The sequence below is a fragment of the Tyto alba genome, unplaced genomic scaffold, assembly GCF_018691265.1.
Source record: "Tyto alba isolate M040663 unplaced genomic scaffold, T.alba_DEE_v4.0 Super-Scaffold_41, whole genome shotgun sequence".
Taxonomy (NCBI): Eukaryota; Metazoa; Chordata; class Aves; order Strigiformes; family Tytonidae; genus Tyto; species Tyto alba.
The window spans coordinates 23143710-23160159 of NW_024881317.1; the positions used below are offsets into that span (position 1 = coordinate 23143710).

Consider the following 16450-nt stretch of genomic DNA (forward strand, 5'->3'; position numbering starts at 1 on the left):
CCCTGCTCGTGCTCGGGACGTGGCGGTGGCCGAAAGGCGGCCGGTGGCACGGTGCCTGGCCTGGGGCAACGGGCGGCTCTGGGTTTTCCAGGCACGACCGGTTGGAAGAGCAGCGGTTGGATCAGCAAGGAAGGCTTCCAAGCCATGAAGCAGAGGAAGGGGAAATGCGAGATTTACCGGGCAACAAAGAGGATCGACCTCGATGACTTCTATAGTAGAGTCAAGGAGGTGATGAACTGCAGAGCCAAATATCACTGGAGCACCAACAACTGCATCCACTTTGCCCTCTACCTCCTGGGCTTGGCGGATTTCTACAAGCAACTGGTGAGCACAGGGCGGGGGGTGACAGCCGCGGTGGGACGGCTGCCTGCACCCACAGCCAGCCCCGCGTTTCCATCCTGACCCCGTTCCCCTGGGGCTGGCCCCTGGTGGGGGGGGGGACAGCGGTGGGGACAGCCAAGCCCCCCGCGCATGGACAGCTTTCTCTTGCAGGTCGAGATCCCAACTGGAGACGACCATGAAATGAGCCCGATTTCCCTCTCTGACTCCCTCTTGCGTGATGCCGCGTGAGCGCTGCCCGAGTCGCAACCAGCCGCTCGGCCTTGCAAGACGCAAGTCAAAATCAATGCATCTAAAATATCTGCCAAAATCAGTGGTTACTGGTGATGAATATCGTAATAATTATCAATTAAGATTTTAATAAAAATATGAATGCCACTATCAATATCATGCTTCATTTCAACAACATCTATAATATGAAGAAATCATATCATTTTCTACAGCACAATACGTGATATATCATATATGTCATATATCATACATCACAGCTAATATACTATATCCTAGATAACATTTAATGTAGAATACAGAATACAATATGACTGAATATAGAATGAAGAACAGAGAATGGAATTAATATTATCTGCAATGTAGTTATGTAGTAGAATGTAGTCTAACACGCAACATAACATAGAGCGTACAACGTAGGATATCGGATGCAGAATAGGATTCTTGATTATGGATTAAGGAGTAGGTATAGCCTGGTATGTTAGAATATGGGTTCTATAATATCATGAAAATGATGTCATCCGTAATATTGTATAATGCAATGTCATGTGTTACGTAACCTAATATATGGTACAGACCATATAGCATGTAGCATATAACTTCTATAACGTATACCAAGCAAGGTATGAAATAATAGCGTAATGTCACATAATATGAGACAATGTAATATAAAAAGCCTTGATATCGCATCATGTATTACAATGTAATATCATGTAAATCTCTATACCTGTAGCGGCCGGTATGATGTGTGATATACGAGCTATGTGACACAGACCACGCAATCACGTCTCAGGCACTGCTGCTACCGAAATCCTGACTTACACCCATTCTTCCACGGGCTGGCACCCAAACCTGGGCGGGGCGGGGGGTGCTGCAGGGCGGGGGACCCCTCCTGAGGGTGCCCCCCCCCAACTCCCGGGAGGGCTCGGGCCGCCTGGGCGATGCCCCCCGCAGCCGAGCGTCCCCGCAGGGTGGGGAGCGTGGGGAGCGTTAGGGCGGTCCCCGTCCCCGCATGACGCTGACATCAGTCCCGGCATCCCAACCGGCCGCATCCCGACCGCATCCCGCCGCCATGGCGGCCGGCCCGGCCTACGGGGAGGAGAAGGGGGGCTCCTCCAGCCTGGGGGAGCCCGAGTACGGCCACGACCCCGCCAGCGGCGGCATCTTCTCCTCCGACTACAAGAGGTGGGGACGGTGGGGGGGACAGGGGACAACGGCCGGGGGTGGCCGCCACCGCGGGCCTGGGCCGCCGTCCCGGCGGGGGCGTGGGACCTGACTGGGGGCTCGGCAGGGTCCCTGGGGAGGGGACGGGGACGGGGACGGGGGGACGGGGGGACGCGGTCATGGTACCGCCGCTGCGGGTCACAACGACCGGGGAGGGACTCGGGGGAACACGGCGGGGTTTTGGAGACAGTGTGGCGGGGGGGGGGGGATGCGCAGGGACCACCGCTGCACCCCCCACCGTGCGCTGGGGGTGCCCCAGGCACGGTGTCCCTGCCCCGGGCTCTGCTGGCTCCTGTGGCTCTCGCCGGTGTCCCCGGGTGATGGCACCCCCCCAGCAAGGTCCCCAGCGGGGGGGAGCTGAGAAATGTCACCCCCGTGTGGGGCAGGCTGCTGGGGGTGGGGACGGGGACACAGATGAAGGGGGGGGGGTGGTTCCGGTATCTGCAGGCATGTCGCATCCCGTTGTCCCTCCAGCCTTGTCTGTGCCCCCAACTCTGGATGTGCCCCCCACACACACACCCCGAACCTGCTGGTAGTGTCCCCAGTCTGGCAGTGTCTCCGCTCCCTGACTCGCTGCCGGTGTCCCCCTTTCAGGCACTGTCCCCCATTTCTGCACCCTTCCCTAATGCTGCAGCAGTGTCCTCCTGTCTGGCAGTGGCACCCCTCACCGCTGGCAGTGTCCCCACATCTGTCAGTGTCCCCCCAGCCCTGAGGCACTGTGTCCCTCGCTCTGGCAGTGTCCCCCCACCCTGAGCCCCCAGCAGTGTCCCCCAGTCTGTGTGTATCCCCCGTCTCTGGAACCCTGACAGTGTCCCCCAGCCTGGCAGTGTCCCCCATCCATCACCCCCTGGCAGTGTCCCCCCACTCAGCAAGAATCCTCCCCTCCCTGGCTTGTTGGCAGTGTCCCCCACTCTGCCAGTGTCCCCCCACCCCTGATCCACTGGCAGTGTCCCCCAATCTGGATGTGTGTCCCCAACTCCTCATTTGGCAGTGTCCCTCATCCCTGACCCTCTGGTAGTGTCATCCACTCTGACAGTGACGCCCCTGCCTTGCCCCCCTGCCAGTGTCCCCCAATCTGGATGTGTGTCCCCCCCCGACTTGCTAACAGCATCCTCCATTCTAGCAGTGTCCCCCACCCCTGCCCTCCTGGCAGTGTCCCCCACTCTAGCAATGTAGCCCAAGCCCTACCCTGCAGGCAGTGTGCCCTAGTCTGGATGTGTCCCCCCTCCCTGAACCCCTGGCAGTGTCCCCAAGTGTAACAGTGGCCCCTGGTCCTGACCCCCGGCCGCTGTCCCACACTCTGGATGTGTCCCCCATCCATGACTCACTGGCAGTGTCCCTATTTCACAGTGTCTCCCCTTCCCTGGGTCCCTGGCGTTGTCCCCCACTGTGGCAGTGTCCCCCCAGCTCTGACCCCTTGGCAGTGTCCCCCACTCTGGCAACGTCTCCCATCCCTCACCCACTGGCAGTGTCCCCATCTCACATTGTCCCTGCCTTCCATGAGCCCCTGACACTATCCCCCAGTTTGGCCACGTCCCCCTACCTCTGGCCCCTGGCAATGTCCCCCACTCTGGCAGTGTTCCTGTCCCCAAGCTGGCAGTGTCCCCTCACCCTGACCCCCACTGGCAGTGTACCCCAGTCTGGAAGCATCCCTCCGGCACTGACATGCCACCAGTGTCCCCCTGCCTGGCAGTGTCCCCCCCAGCCCTGACCCCCTGCCAGTGTCCCCATCGCTTGCGTGCTGCCCTGCCCTGGAGCCTGTCCCCTTGAGGCCACACCAGATCTGTCACTGTCCCATGAGCTGTGTACGGCATATAGGGTAAGCAAAATGCCCCCCCAAGTACCACCCCGCTACCAGGTAGAACACCCACAGGTGTCCTACCCTGCCACCCCACCACCCAGGGGGGTGTCCCATCATGACGTGGGGTCCCTGGCCAGGACTGAGCCACTCAAAACACCCGGGAAAGGAGCTCCCTGCAGTGTCCCCAGGCCCCAGCTGCAGGACGGGTGTCACTTGGGATGTGACACCCCGGGGGTGGCCTTGTCTACCAGGAAGGGCGTCGCAGTTGTGGCTGCAACCCAACGCCAACAACAGCATCAGGTTTCAGCCGGCTGTGCCGGGAGGAGGAGCAGGGCCACAGCCCTGTCACCGTCCCCAGGGCCACCACCCCCAGCCAAAGCCATGCTGTCCCTGCCACCGGTGCAGAAGCTGCTGCGGCAGCTACCGGCGGGGCCAGCCGGGCGGCCGAAAACACCGGCGGGTGGTGACGCGGCCGAGGAGGTGACAAGCCCGGTGTTGGCCACCGAGGCTGGACAACCCGCTTGCTACAGCGCCCTGCGAGCAGACGAGCTGCGGCCGCTCGCTGGCACCGAGTCCACAGTGGCCACCGGCACTGGGCCTTCGCCACGGTAAGACCCCCCCCTGAAGGAGTCCCCCGGGACCCTCTGGCCACGGTGGCTCTGGCCGAGCATTGTCCCACGGGTGCCACCCCCAGCTGCTGTGGGTGGGTGCAGCCTTGCAGGTCCCCCCGGTTTGGTAGGGACAAGTGTCCCTTAGAAAGTGGACGGAGGTGATAACCAGCCTTATAAAGGGCTGGTGGCATTTTCCCAGCCAAGGGAGGGGACTGGGAAAGGGCTTTGCTTCGGGGTGCACTGGCACATCCATGCCACCATGCCCATGAGGGGACAAGGGACGCTCAGTCAAGCTGGGCTGGTGGCCGGGATGGAGCCGGTGATGGGACCCTGCTGCCTGGGAAGCGATTTGGGGACATCCTAGGGTGACAACCACAGCCAGGATAGGACAGGATTCTCATCTCAGCACTCAGGATGGTGCCAGCACCACGCCGGTCCCTCTGGCTTCTCTTTCACCTGGCTGTAACCCAACTCCTGTCCCCATAAATATTGCACGGTGAAGGTTCAAGTTGCCAGCATGATGGAGCAATTAAAAAGGACAAAAAATGGTTAAAAATGACTAAAAATTGAAAATGGGATTTTTTTTCCTCCCTGGGTGCGGTGCAGGCACGATGACCTCAAGGAGATGCTCGATAGCAACAAGGATTCGCTCAAGCTGGAGGCCATGAAGAGGATCGTGGCGGTGGGTGTTGTTGGGACCACTGCCGGTGCCGAGCTGTGCCGTGCTGTGCCGTGCTGTGCCGTGCCACCCACCTGGTGTCACGCCGCTCCTTTGCCCCCTAGATGATCGCCCGGGGTAAAAATGCCTCTGACCTCTTCCCAGCTGTGGTGAAAAACGTTGCCTGCAAGAACATCGAGGTGAGTGTGGTCTCGGGTAGCCCTGGTGGCACCCATGGGTGTCCTCAGGGTCTCGTGCCTCCCCTGAAGGAGGGTTTTGGGGATGGGCTGGGTTTTGGGGGCTCTGAGGTGGCCCCACCACCTTCATCCACAGGTGAAGAAGCTGGTGTATGTCTACCTGGTGCGCTACGCAGAGGAGCAGCAGGACCTGGCCCTGCTCTCCATCTCCACCTTCCAGCGAGGACTCAAGGTGGGCTGGTTTTGAGACCCAGGGAGGGTCTGGGGGGGCAGTGAGCCCCTCATAGTTGTGCTGCATCCCCCCACATGTCCCCACAGGACCCCAACCAGCTGATCCGCGCCAGCGCCCTGAGGGTTCTCTCCAGCATCCGCGTGCCCATCATTGTGCCCATCATGATGTTGGCCATCAAGGAGGCCGCCTCGGATATGTCCCCTTACGTGCGCAAGACGGCCGCCCATGCCATCCCCAAGCTGTACAGGTAACAGGGGGTCACCTGCTAAATGTTGGGGGTACCAGTAAGGGTCCAGTGCTGGGGTCTCAGCTGCTTGGGGCAGGGAGGGACAGGCAGGGATGGAGGGGACTTTGCTCCGGCCACACCTGCCCTGCTCTTCCCTCACAGCCTCGACTCAGACCAGAAGGACCAGCTCATCGAAGTGATCGAGAAGCTGCTGGCGGACAAGACCACGGTGAGCAGGGGTGCCCCGTGTTTCCCTTGCCCCTGAACCTGGGGACGGCACTGTCCCCACTTACCTGGCATCCTTGTGGGGATGCAAATGTCCCCACCAAATGGGTTTCTTCATGGGGATGCTGCCATTCATGCAGAGCGGGAATTCTTGCAGTGGTGCTGCTGTCCCCACCGAGCCTGCATCCTCATGGGGATGTCACCGTCCCCACTGGTCCACCATCCCTACGGGGATGCAGACATCTCCACCAAATTGCCTTGCTCGGGGGAATGCAGCCATCCGTGCAGAGCTGGCATCCTCGTGGAGATGCTGCTGTCCCCAACAGACCAACATCCTCGTGGGGATGCCACCATCTTCACCAGACATGCATCTCCACGAGGAAGCCACCATCCCCACCAACCCGGCACCCTCACAGGGTTGCCACTCTCCCCGCTGGGCTGGCATCCTCGTAGGGATACAGCCATCCCTGCCAACCCAGGCTCCTCACCGGGGTGCCGCTGTGCCCACCGATCCAGCATCCTCGCGGGGACGCAGCCACCATCTCCACCAAGCCGGCATCTCCCCAGAGATGCCACCACCCTGGTGAGTCAGGCCGGGCTTCCTCTCCCCAGCTGGTGGCCGGCAGCGTGGTGATGGCATTCGAGGAGGTCTGCCCCGAGCGCATCGACCTCATCCACAAGAACTACCGCAAGCTCTGCAACCTGCTCATCGATGTGGAGGAGTGGGGGCAGGTGGTCATCATCAACATGCTGACCCGCTACGCACGCACCCAGTTCCTCAGCCCCAACCAGAATGTGAGTGCGGGAGACTCGGGGTGCCCTGGAAGCCTCAGGGTGCCCTGGAAGCGAGCCCCCGGGGAGGTGGGGCGAAGGGGGGCCGCTGTTGGGGGGCTGCAAGGCGTCCCACCTGTCAGCAGGAGTCCTTGCTGGAGGAGAGCGCCGAGAAGGCTTTCTACGGCTCTGAGGAGGAGGATGCCAAGGACGCCAAGGCGGAGGCGGCCTCGTTGGCCAAGCGCAAGCCCTACGTCATGGACCCCGACCACCGCCTGCTCCTGCGCAACACCAAGCCCCTGCTGCAGAGCCGCAACGCCGCGGTGAGGCCCCTGCCCCAGCCCTGTCCAGCCCCGGAGGCCACCAGTGGTGCCCGTCAGACGGGGCTCGTGATGTCCCCGCTGGCCAAGGAGCCACCGGGGTGCTCGAGGGACTCCCAGGGCTTGGCATCCCCAGGGTCAGACATTCTCCCGATGCTGCCGAGTGGGACTCTGGGGGACACAGCCATCCCTTGGGGTGTCCCCGTGCCCACCGGGTGACGCTCGGCTGTGTCCCCACAGGTGGTGATGGCCGTGGCGCAGCTCTACTTCCACCTGGCACCCAAGGCGGAGGTTGGCGTCATTGCCAAGGCACTGGTGCGGCTCCTGCGGAGTCACAGGTCTGTGGTTGTGGTGGTCCCCTACCCTGCCACCCTGGTTGGTGGGACTCCCAAGACCCTGAGAGAGACCCCAAAAAAGCCCACACCTGCAGGGATATTAGGTTGGGGTGAATTGCCAAAAAAAAGGGGTTTTTGGCCCGGCCTGGTCCAGACATGGGGTGGCAGCGTCGAGGTGGCACTGGTCTGGTGGTGGGTCCTGTCCCATCTTAACAGGGACGTGCTGGGGGGTTCTGGCCCTGCCCCCTGATGGTTGTCCCCTCTTTGTTTCCACAGCGAGGTGCAGTATGTTGTGCTCCAGAACGTGGCCACCATGTCCATCAAACGGCGCGTAAGTCTCAGACTCAGTGTGGGAGGAGTTGGCCCTGTTGACTCTGGAGCGGAATGAGGACTAGCCAACAGGGTCACCAGGGCCAGCTGCCTGCGGGTGGCCTCAGAGAGGAGGGGACAGGCATGGCACTAACGCCGCTGGCTCTGCATGCAGGGGATGTTTGAGCCCTACCTCAAGAGCTTCTACATCCGCTCCACGGACCCCACACAGATCAAGATCCTCAAGGTGAGCTGGAAACACCCAGCAGAACCCATCACTGGTGGCTCTAGGGCTTCACGGAGCCCTTCCCTATGGGGCAGCCATCCTCCACAGGAGGACAGCAAGGACGCCCTGCCCTGGCGGCATGCCCCCGTGCTGCTCATCTTTTCCTCTTTCCCCCAGCTGGAGGTCCTCACCAACCTGGCCAACGAGACCAACATCTCCACCATCCTGCGGGAGTTCCAGGTATGTCATGGCCATACTGAAGCCACTGGGGTGCCACCGTGGCATGGCTCTGGGTGCCAAAACACCGCCATGGAGGGGACGGAGGAGAGCACCACCAGGAGGAGTGGCATGTTAACCCCATGGGTGGCTTTCAAAGAGCCCCAGGGTGTGACCATCACAAGGGGAGATGCCCGGCACCAGCATGTGGGTGACATGTTTTATGTGTGTCCGCCACGCAGACCTACATCCGCAGCATGGACAAGGACTTTGTGGCGGCCACCATCCAAGCCATCGGGCGCTGTGCCACCAACATCGGGAAGGTGCGGGACACCTGCCTCAACGGTCTGGTCCAGCTCCTCTCCAACCGAGACGGTGAGTGCACGTGGTGGGGGTGAAATGGGGGCTCCACCACCCTCAGGGCAGGACCTCGCTGAGGCCGGGTCTCTGCTTGCAGAGCTGGTAGTGGCCGAATCCGTGGTGGTCATCAAAAAGCTGCTGCAGATGCAGCCGGCCCAGCACAGCGAGATCATTAAGCACATGGCCAAGCTCACCGACAACATCCAGGTGGGTGGCGGCGTTGCATGGCCCACGGGACCAAGGGAGTGGCAGTGGTGCCATGTGCCCGGGGGGAATTTTGCAGGTGCCGATGGCGCGGGCCAGCATCTTGTGGCTCATCGGTGAGTACTGCGAGCACGTGCCCAAGATCGCGCCCGACGTGCTGCGCAAGATGGCCAAGTCCTTCACCAACGAGGAGGACATCGTCAAGTTGCAGGTCATCAACCTGGCGGCTAAGCTCTACCTGACCAACTCCAAGCAGGTACCGGTGATGTGGCCCAACGGCGTGCCTCAGTTTCCCCACCAGGGAAGGAGAGGCTGGCCCTGAGCATGTTCTCTGACGCAGAGCAAGCTGCTGACCCAGTACGTCCTCAACTTGGCCAAGTACGACCAGAATTACGACATCCGCGACAGGGCTCGCTTCATCCGCCAGCTCATCGTGCCCACCGAAAAGAGCGGGGCCCTCAACAAGTACGCCAAGAAGCTCTTCCTGGCCCAAAAACCTGCTCCCATCTTGGAATCCTCCTTCAAAGGTACCCACCCCTGGCCACAGGGCATGGGGACACGGGGCCGGCTGTCACCATGGTGCTACATGGCTGTCCCCGACCTGCTGCCACCTCTCACTCCGCTGTAGATCGGGACCATTTCCAGCTGGGTTCTCTGTCCCACCTGCTCAACGCCAAGGCTGTGGGCTACCAGGAGCTGCCTGACTGGCCGGACGAGGCCCCCGACCCCTCCGTGAGGAACGTGGAGGTGAGTGGAGCACCCCAAGGTGCTGGGACAAGGTGGAGGCATCATCTCGAGGTCTTGAAGGTGCCCAGGTGCTGCTCAGCTGCCCCATGGCCTCTGGTGCCCACACACCCACTTGGGGACAGGAGTGGGGCAAGGGCTGCTGTTTGGGCCCCGCAGCCATGGGTGATTGTGTCTCCATCAACCCTGTGCCAACAGGTTCCTGAGTGGACCAAGTGCACCAGTCGCGAGAAGAGGAAGGAGAAGGTGGAGAAACCTTTCTACTCTGACTCGGAGGGCGAGTCGGGGCCCACGGAGTCAGCGGACAGTGGTGAGGACCTGGTGGCATGGCAGGGCATGGGTCACTGTGGTAGGGACATCAGGCAGGGGACACTGCAGTGGGGTCATCCCATCGTGGTGGGGATGTGGCAAGGGACACGGAGGGATGGGGATGCGGGGGTGTTAGTGGGGATGCGGTGGAGGGGTGCAGGGGTGCAGCAGGACGCAGTGGGAGGGGGCAGTGGGGAGGCAGCAGCGGGTGTGGGGGCGCAGTGGGGTGCTGTGGGAGGATGGGGGGATGCGGTGGGACGCAGTAGCAGGGCTGAGCCGTACCCCCCGCAGAGCCCGAGTCCGTCAGCGAGGAGAGCGGCACCAGCAGCAGCTCCAGCAGCTCCAGCTCCGGCAGCGAGGAGGAGGAGGAGGACGAGGAGGAGGAAGGCAGCGGGGAGCAGTCAGAGGACAAGGAGGAGGAGGAGAAGAGGATGAAGAGGAAGGAGAAGGAAGGCTCCAGGAAGGCAGCCCCGGGGAGCGCGGGCAGGTACCCCCTGGGAAGGTGGGGTGCCCCCAGCCAAACCCCTGCCGCAGCCCGCCCTGAGCCGGGCTCTCCCCGCAGCCCCAGCGAGGAAGAGGAGGAGGAAGAGGAGGGAACAAAAAAGGCCAAGAAGAAGAAGGCACCGCAGGGGAGGAAGGGCCGTGCCGAGACCTCGTCAGAGGAAGCCAGCGGCTCTGAGAGCAGCTCCTCGGGCTCTGACTCTGGCTCCGAGGCAGAAGCCAAGCAGAGGAAGGCGGTGAGGGCCGGGCTCGGCTGGGGGACAGTGTGGGGACCCCCAGATCCCCCATTCACCCCCCCTCCCAATCCTGTCCCCTTGCAGCCCCCCAGCAGCAGAGCCGGCCCCAAGGAAATCTCCCTGCTTGACCTGGATGACTGTGAGTGGCTGCCCAGGGCAGGCGGGTTGGCCGTCGCGGTGATGCTGGGGAAACTGAGGCACGGGCACCCGCCCCAGTGGGGTCAGGGCCTCATGGGTCCTTTGGGAGTTGCTGAGTCAGGAGAGGGACTGGTGGGGTGAGCGGTCCTTGTCCCCAGAGGGTGGCTGTGGGGCAGGTGGCTGTGCCAGAGGGGCTGTCCCTGTTGGGGCTGTGCACATGGGCTTGTCCCCAAGCAGCTGTACCTGTGGGGTTGTGCCTACAGGGTTGTCCCCATGCAGGTGTGCCACCAAGGTTGTCCCCATGGGGCTATGCCACCGGGTTGTCCCCAGTGGGGCTGTGCCACTGAGGTTGTCCCCATGGGGCTGTGGCTCATCAGAGCTCTGTTAACCCTTTCCTCCCCCTCCGCCCCCACCCCGCAGTCACCCCGCCTCCTCCCCAGCCCATCCCCTCCAGCAGCATCGTTTCCGCCAGCCTGGTGACCGATCTGGAGGGCCTCACGCTCACCGACACCTCCCTGGCACCCGCTGTAAGTGTCCCCCACACCTTTCCCGGGGGGGCTCCCGAGATTCCTGCCACCTGGGGGAAGGAACAGGTCAGCAGCCCATGCCAGTCCCTCGGTCCCCTGCAGCTGCTGAGCCCGGCATTCGGCGCGGTGAGGACCTACGAGCTGCTGCACCGCATGGCGGGCGAGGGGCTCTCGGTCGAGTACTGCTTCAGCCGCCGGCCCTTCCCGGGGGACCCCCACATGGTGGCTGTCCAGATCCAGATCTCCAACAACACTGACGCTGAGGTGAAGAGCCTGCGGGTCAGCGAGCCCAAGCCGCTCTCCGGCATGCGGATCCAGGAGTTCCCTGAGATCGGTACGGCACGGCACGGCACGGCACGGCACGGCACGGCTGTGATTGACTGGGGACAGGGGTTGGGTGGCGCAGGGGATGCGGTGGCAGCCCTGTGGTTTTCAGAGCGCCTGGCGCCCGGGGACGCGGCCAGCGTGGTGATGGGCATCGACTTCTGCGACTCCACCCAGGCAGCCAACTTCCAGCTGTGGTGAGCATCCAGCAGGACGGGACGGGTGTCCCAGGGTGTGGGGGCAGTGTGGGGTGCTCCGGGGATGGGGGACAGTGGGGCAGGGCACGGGTGCTCGAGGGGACGGGGAAAGTGGGATGGGCACCAACATCCCTCCAAGGGACATGGAGTGGCAGGGGACAAGTGACAGCTGGACAGGGTACCCCAGGGGACAGTGGGGATCGAGGGCAGCAGGACAGGCACCAGGGTCCTTCCAGGGGAGGGGGGACACCGGGATGGGCATGGGGTGGTTGGGGGACAGCACTGGACTCCCTGCAAGGGACAAGGAGGTAGCAGCAGCCCCAGGTCCAGCCTGACAGGTTCCCCTTTACCTGACACCTTCTGTGCCTCAGTTTCCCTCCAGCCCAGGGCAGGGACGGGAAGCAGGGCACCGGGGGGGACATTTTGAGCATGTGGCCCCCTCACCCGCTTGTCTCCCCAGCACCCACACCCGCCACTTCTACGTCTCCATCCAGCCACCCGTGGGGGAGCTCATGGCCCCTGTCTTCATGAGTGAGAACGAGTTCAAGAAGGAGCAGGGTGAGTGGGGGACGGGGCGGTGCGCGGGCACCCACCACCCCAGCACCAAAGCTCACCCCCCATTTTGTCCCTTCTGCCGCCCTCACCATGGCCCTTAGAGCACCTCGCACGGCCGGGCGAGGGTAAGTGGCCATTCGGCAGGCCCCTAGACTAGCTCTGCTCCCCTCATCCCCCCTCCTACACCCCGTAGCCTGCAGGTCGGGGTGACCCCAGGGCGGCCCCACGGGGTCTCTGCGCAGTGTGGAGGGCTCACGCCACCCCTGGCACTCCCGGCACCATGTCTGGTGAGAGACGGGGACGCCCTGGCCCCGCGTCCCTGTGCTCCCGGAGCAGCAGCATCCTTGCCCTGGCCCCGGGGGTCTTCGCTGAGCGATGGGTGCTCGGTGCCCTGCAGCACCCGGCCCCATCGCTGTCACTGAGCAGAGGAGCCCGTTCCCAGGGATGTGGCTGCTGCCACTGGGCAGGGATGTGAAGGGTTTTCCTGAATCCATCCTGCCGGGCTGGAGAGGAGCAAGCAGGGCAGCCAGGCCAGGATGTCGTGGGGGGACCTGGATGCAGGGAGCTGGCGGCTGGAGGGGCTTGGTTTGGGGACGGCAGAACAGGAACACAGCCGCTGGGTGCATGCCTGGAGACGGGCAGGTTCCTCTGCTGCCTGCTCCAGGGAAGCTGACGGGCATGAGTGAGATCACGGAGAAGCTGACGCTGTCCGAGAAATGCCGGAGCGACCACGCCATCGTCCAGCAAGTGACCGCAGCTGCCAACGTGGGCCGCGTGCCCTGCGGTGCCGACAACGAGTACAGGTAGCTGGACTTCCACAGTGGGACCAGGCGGGCGCTGTGTCACCTCTCCGGTCCCACCCGAATCACAGTGGGGACACCCAGGGCTTCCTTTAGGACAAGGAGCCTGCATGAACCCACATGCGATGGTGGAAAACGCCTCTCCAGTCCCCGCTGGAGCATCCCAGGGGACAGGAGGGTGGCAGGCAGGCAGCTCGCCCTGAAGCCCCGTGTTTGCCGGCGGACAGGTTCGCGGCCAAGACGGTGACAAGCGGGAGCCTGGTGCTCATCACCCTGGAGCGACGGGAGGGCGCCGCGGCCCAGCTGACCGTCAACAGCGAGAAGATGGTTATCGGCACCATGCTGGTGAAGGACATCATCCAGGCCCTGGCACAGTGACAGCCGAGTCCCGCCACCTCCACGGCCCTGCCCTCCCACTCCCCCCTCTGCCCCAACACTGCTTCCCAAAACGCTCCCTGTCCCGATTTCTGCCGGATTATTCCCTGCCCCGATCCCCAGAGGGGCAGCAGGCAGCGACCTCTGGGGTGGCTTCGCCACTGGAAGGAGCGGGACACGGCGGATGGGATGCAGGGCGATGTCACGCTCAGAGGGGAGGCAGCGGCTCCGGCCCCCACGGGAGCACAGTGTGCCTCCAGCCCCCAGCCCCTCACCACTGTCACCCAGTATAATCCCTATTTATTATGGCCAGGATCTCCCAATAAAGCTCTTGAACCCACTCCCCTCCCCTCCTCTGCTCTGTGTGCACATGGCCGGGTCAGCCCCAAACTGCCCCTGCACCAGGCTCTGTCAGCATCCCCAAGACAGCAACGGGGGACATCAGCCATTCCTTAGGCAACGGGGAACACACAAATCCCCTGGGGATGGCACTGCTTGAATCGGATGTCTGCTGGCTCTTGAAGAACACCCGGCACCGACAGGGTCAGGGTAAAGCCCTCTGGGGCTTGGCGGAGGACAGGAGGCATTCTGTCCCGACCAGGGATCTGAGGAGTCCTGGGAGGTTTCCAGCTATTTATTCAAAGCAGAATAGCTCGTGCTTTGACCGCAGAAATACCTGCTACGTCAGGGCTGGGTCTATTCTGCAGTGTCACTGGAGGGATTCCTGGGGCCGGCTCTGGGAGGCTTTTCATCTCCAAATTGAAAAAAAAAAAGAAAAAAAAAAAAAAAAAAAGGGAAATTTGACTCTTTATCAAGATCTCTCCTCCCAGCACGGGTTGGGTGGGATTTAAGAGAGCCCTGGCTCTCCCCTTCCCAAGCTGCAGCCCAGCAGGGAGCCAGGCCCAGCACTGGAAGATGAGCAAAGGATGCATGGGAAGGTCTGAACCCCGAATCGCCTCAATTCCGATCCCTTCTGCTGCTGCAAAAAGGGTGAGGGGCTTTCTGCTTTTTTTTCGGCACGTGGGTAGGAGATGGGATAAAATAACCACCTTTACGGTTTTTGATGGGTGCGGATGCACTGGCCGGAGCGGCAGCACCACCAACTGCTGGGCGTGAAGCACCGGTTCCTGCAAGGGAAAAAGCCCATTTCCACGACGGCGGGGGCCTGAGCTGCAACCTTAGCAACTGCCCCACACCGCGGGGTGGGGTGGGGGGTCTGAGGGTGGGAGTGGGCTGCCGCCACCCCCCCTTTTCCCCCCCCCCGAGGGGCGAAGGGGGGCTGTTTTAACTTTTTGGGGATCCCACTCCCCTCAGGGGTGGGGAGGGGGCGCCGGGGGGTCCGCAGCCGGCGCCGGGCGTCGTGAGGCGACGGAGAACTGGCAGCGAAGCGCGGGAACCGCGCGCCCCTCACCCCGCGCGGCGCACGCCGGGATAGGGGAGGAGTAAATGGAGGGGCGGGGGGGGGGGGGGGGGGGCGCCACGCGGCGGGCGGGCGCCCTGCGCATGCGCCTGGGCCCCTCCCCTCAGCAGCTCCCCTCGCCCCCCACCCCCCGCCCCGGCGGGGCGGCGGCCCCATAAAAGCCGGCGGGGCGGGCAGGGCGGCCCCGCTGCCGCCGCTTCCCCCCCTCCTCCGGGATCCGCCCGCCCCTGCAGCGCCGCCCATGGCCTTCCCGCCGGTGAGGGGAGGGGCGGGACGCGGGTGGGACACGTGCCGGCGGGCCCAGCGCCTCACGGAGCACGAGGGAGGAGCGGAGCCGGGCGGTGCGCGCAGCCCCTTTAAGGCCACCCCCCCCCCCCCGGGTCACGTGGTTTCACACGTTGGCGGCGCGCGGCGGTAGGTGCTGGGGGGGGGGGGAAGCAGCGGCGAGCGGCGCTGAGGTGATTTCCCGCTCTTTCTCCGCGTGTGGCGGCGGAGCGGGGACGGGATCTGGATCCCCCCCCCCACTTCGCTCAGAGGACCGGCGGGGTCCGGCCTCGGGGGGGGCGAGCGGGGACTCATTTAACCCCTCTCGGCGTCCGCCCACCCCCCGAGGCTGGACCCCGCTGCTGGGTTAAAGTCTGAGCCTGGGCGGCTGCCCCCGCCCCTGGATGAACAGGGGGGCCTGAAGGACCTTCACCTCAGGGATCCCATCAAGTCACCTTCAGAGACGAAGCAGTTGCTGGAGGAAGCTCAGTGGTCCCAGTCCAGTGAGGAAGCGGTGCCTGTGGTTGTCCTCATCCGGGGATTTTTTTGTGGGGCGGGGTGTAGCTGAGCTGAAGGTGCTGAGCTTTGCTTCGTGGTGGTGGGGTGTGCTTTGGCTTGAGCAAGTATTCATGGGTTTGCTCAGTCGCAAGTGGTAGTTCTGCATGCTTCTACACTGTCTTTTTAGCATACAAGGTGAAGGGAGCTACCTTACTCAAACCAGGCGACTGCAAGCTCCATCTAGCAAGACTGGCTTTTCTTAGTGACCCAGGAGACTTAAGTCTTTAACTGTGCTGCATGGGCAAAGTCAAGAGACATCTCTGAAAAACAAGTTCTTTTACCCTTCAGTATTCCCCAGCTAAAACCAATTAGCGCTTGTTGTGGCTGTTTTCATGACTGGCTAACCATGTATGCTGGCAGCTGGAGCATTGGTGAGGGGCTCCAGCTGGAGCGGTGTGAAGGGCAAAAGCTGTGTTGTGTGAGGAGTTTCAGGATCCCGGTGCTTTGCTGCAGTTCATCTTGACTGGAACAGTCTCCCTAAACCAATTTAAACCTTATTCTGCTTTGATAATATGCTTAAACAGGCAGCTGTGATACTGCTTGTTTCCAAAGCTGCTTGAGTGATAGCTTCGAAATGTATTGTTTCAACAAAAACAAACAAACAAAAAAAAAAAACACACAAAAAAAACAAACAAAGAGTAAGTGCCTTGACAGGGACACTTCTTTAAAAACAGGAGTTTTGGTAAAATTGGTGGTGTTCAGAAGTCAGTGCTCCCCTGTAAAACACCATCAAAATCCCTCCAGGTCTTGATTCCAGACAGGTGTGTTCAAGATCCTCTCCACCCAGTAAACCCTGGGAGTGCTGCTTAAGTTCAGCCTTGCTCACAGTGAAAAAGCTGAATGTGGCTTAACCTAACCCTGTTTGGGATGAGTTGAGTGAGTGAGCTTGTTGCTTTGTTAGTGGTGGTCCTTGGTAGGAACAGTAACACCAATATTATGCTTTCTATTGGTGTAGCTGACTTCAGCTTGGGTAGGAAAACATACCAGTAAAAAGGAACTTTGAGCTGCCTTTGATCAAAG

At 62.1% G+C, this 16450-nt stretch overlaps 2 protein-coding genes across 13 annotated transcripts in view; both read left to right on the forward strand.

Annotated features, from left to right (window-relative positions):
- Positions 1–1365: 1365 nt before the first annotated feature.
- On the forward strand, positions 1366–13529 carry LOC104369449 (AP-3 complex subunit beta-2). 5 transcript variants are annotated; one of them, XM_042803930.1, is made up of 29 exons: positions 1366–1752; positions 3951–4200; positions 4810–4885; positions 4987–5061; positions 5195–5290; positions 5377–5537; positions 5679–5745; positions 6354–6536; positions 6659–6835; positions 7073–7170; positions 7444–7498; positions 7652–7723; positions 7880–7942; positions 8161–8293; positions 8376–8485; positions 8562–8738; positions 8823–9009; positions 9111–9229; positions 9425–9536; positions 9827–10022; positions 10098–10272; positions 10357–10411; positions 10831–10937; positions 11040–11271; positions 11374–11458; positions 11919–12016; positions 12115–12138; positions 12678–12816; positions 13041–13529. In XM_042803930.1, the coding sequence occupies exons 2-29, from the start codon at positions 3974–3976 to the stop codon at positions 13189–13191; spliced, it is 3450 nt and encodes a 1149-aa protein (XP_042659864.1). In that variant the 5' UTR covers positions 1366–1752; positions 3951–3973; the 3' UTR covers positions 13192–13529. The 5 variants fall into 5 exon arrangements, with proteins under 5 accessions (XP_042659864.1, XP_042659865.1, XP_042659867.1 ...); XM_042803931.1 differs by lacking the exon at positions 3951–4200 and having other exon boundaries at positions 1369–1752; positions 11022–11271; XM_042803933.1 differs by lacking the exon at positions 3951–4200 and having other exon boundaries at positions 1370–1752.
- A 557-nt stretch (positions 13530–14086) lies between these two features.
- The window catches only part of CPEB1 (cytoplasmic polyadenylation element binding protein 1), a 43023-nt gene continuing 40659 nt past the window's right edge, over positions 14087–16450 (forward strand). For 3 of the 8 annotated variants that reach the window (XM_032990477.2, XM_032990478.2, XM_032990480.2), the window contains exon 1: positions 14087–14178. In XM_032990477.2, coding sequence (XP_032846368.1) covers positions 14104–14178 — 75 coding nt within the window. In that variant the 5' untranslated portion in view covers positions 14087–14103. Of the gene's footprint in view, positions 14179–14757; positions 14865–15006; positions 15023–15275; positions 15376–16450 lie in introns of those variants that run through there. The other 5 variants (XM_042804259.1, XM_042804260.1, XM_042804261.1 and 2 more) reach the window with 4 other exon arrangements.

Excerpts from the sequence above, each read along its gene's own strand:
- LOC104369449 (XM_042803930.1), top strand. The coding sequence starts at position 3,974 with ATGCTGTCCCTGCCACCGGTGCAGAAGCTGCTGCGGCAGCTACCGGCG. Across the intron at positions 5,746-6,353 it reads TGCTGGCGGACAAGACCACG|CTGGTGGCCGGCAGCGTGGT; the intron begins GTGAGCAGGGGT and ends TCCTCTCCCCAG. Across the intron at positions 7,943-8,160 it reads CCATCCTGCGGGAGTTCCAG|ACCTACATCCGCAGCATGGA; the intron begins GTATGTCATGGC and ends TCCGCCACGCAG.